At 50.1% G+C, this 1609-nt stretch overlaps 1 protein-coding gene across 5 annotated transcripts in view; it reads right to left on the reverse strand.

The window, feature by feature from the left end:
* LOC107154118 (von Willebrand factor A domain-containing protein 3B-like) overlaps nt 1-1609 on the reverse strand; it is an 83557-nt gene that overhangs the window by 10931 nt on the left and 71017 nt on the right. For all 5 annotated transcript variants that reach the window (XM_048810311.1, XM_048810309.1, XM_048810310.1 and 2 more), the window contains exon 5: nt 964-1126. In XM_048810311.1, coding sequence (XP_048666268.1) covers nt 964-1126 — 163 coding nt within the window. The remainder of the gene's footprint in view (nt 1-963; nt 1127-1609) is intronic.

The following is a 1609-nucleotide window of genomic DNA, read 5'->3' on the forward strand; positions in this document are numbered from 1 at the left end:
GTTATTTTGCTGCAGCCGGACTGGGCAGACTTCTGAAGGCAGCCAGGTAAAGCTGGAAACCTACAGAAAGGCCAGGCTTCCAGAGCCGAGGAAGCAAGTGTGGATACAGCAAGCTGACCGTCGGGGACCTGGGGACACTCCTCTCCAGAAAGTCCCTTACCAGCTTGGCACAGCCCTCACAGTCCTCCCAGTGATCCCTCCCAGAAACACACACCCTGGGACTGAAAGAGACATAAGACACTGCCATATAAAATCGCTCCTTCTGGGTAAAGCTTTATTTCCAGAAGGTTCCTTTCAAAATGCCTATGTCAGTACATTAATGTTCAAAAATGGAGGCTCCTCAGCTTGGATATACTTCACCTTGGAAAGCACAAAACAGTTCCATCTATGAAGAAGAGGACCTGGGAAGCCTCAGAATGCAGATGCTGATGCCGGGTTGCTGATGACTCAGTTCCCCATCCTCAGAGTCCTCCGGCCTCTCCTCCCCTCAGGGAAGGAAGGTGCTCTCTAACTGGCCGGAGGGCAAGAGCGGAATGAATGTGTTGGAGCTATGCAGCGATGGCCTCCCTCCCCGTCCTTTCCCGATGCTCAGGGGGTGTGAGCAGTGCTGGTCTCTCCTGGCACTAGCACCCCGCAGCCCTGGCCACCTCACAGAAGCCCAGCCAGGCTCAGGGCACAAGCCTGAGGGAGCCTCTATGTGGTCGGTCCAGTCCAGCTCTACTGTCACCGAGGCTGCTCCCTGCATCCCTCTCTGTGCCCTGCAGGCTATTTCTCAATTGGCTCAAAATTCAGAGTTCAATCAGGTCAATACCCAGGGGCCTCTCCAATGCCAATGACGGGGCCCTCTAGGGAATGCTGCGGATGTGGGGAAATCAAGGTCAGCTGAAGGACAGTGTAAAGACACTGAGAGTGCAGAGTCAAAGCCACCCTGGGGACCCGGGCAGACCATGGACACGCACTTACAGTTTCGTCTTTCCCAGCTTCCAGCAGAGCGTCTAGGCGGCAGATAGCGCTCATCGTGGTCAGCTCAAAACTCAGCTCCTCGACCCAGCCTGCTGCAGCAGCTATGCACTGTTGGGTCACCGGAATAGCGTGTTCTTGCCATTTCACAGGCTCTTGAGTAACCCTGAAAGGAATCACATGGGTGGTCACAGGGCAGTGATCAGTGCCACCAGAGGAATGTCCAACCTCAGTCCCCTGGCCACAAACAATGGGCCACCTAATGTCATATCATCAGCAGTGAAGAAGGACACAGCTCCCAGGCCCCTCAGAGTCACCAGGAAAATTTAAAACTTGGTGAAGATGGGCCTGTCTTGCTGAGGGAAGTGTACCTTCTGAATGCACCCCGTAATTTCAAGGTGACATTATCTTCCTCAAGCCACCCTGACTAGGAAAAACAATGTTTACTTGAGAACAAGAAAAACTAAGAAATGTAAACAGTAACAAGTCCTTTAAAAATATCCAGATAAGCTATTTTCTTAAATGGGCAGGTTTGTATGAAACCGTCTTTCATTAACAACAAATATACAAAAAACTCACAGTATAACAATTTTGCATAAATTTTATTTCTTCTTCTTCTTCTTCTTTTTTTTTTTTTTTTTTTTTTTTT

This window comes from Marmota marmota, unplaced genomic scaffold (genome assembly GCF_001458135.2).
Source record: "Marmota marmota marmota unplaced genomic scaffold, marMar, whole genome shotgun sequence".
Taxonomy (NCBI): Eukaryota; Metazoa; Chordata; class Mammalia; order Rodentia; family Sciuridae; genus Marmota; species Marmota marmota.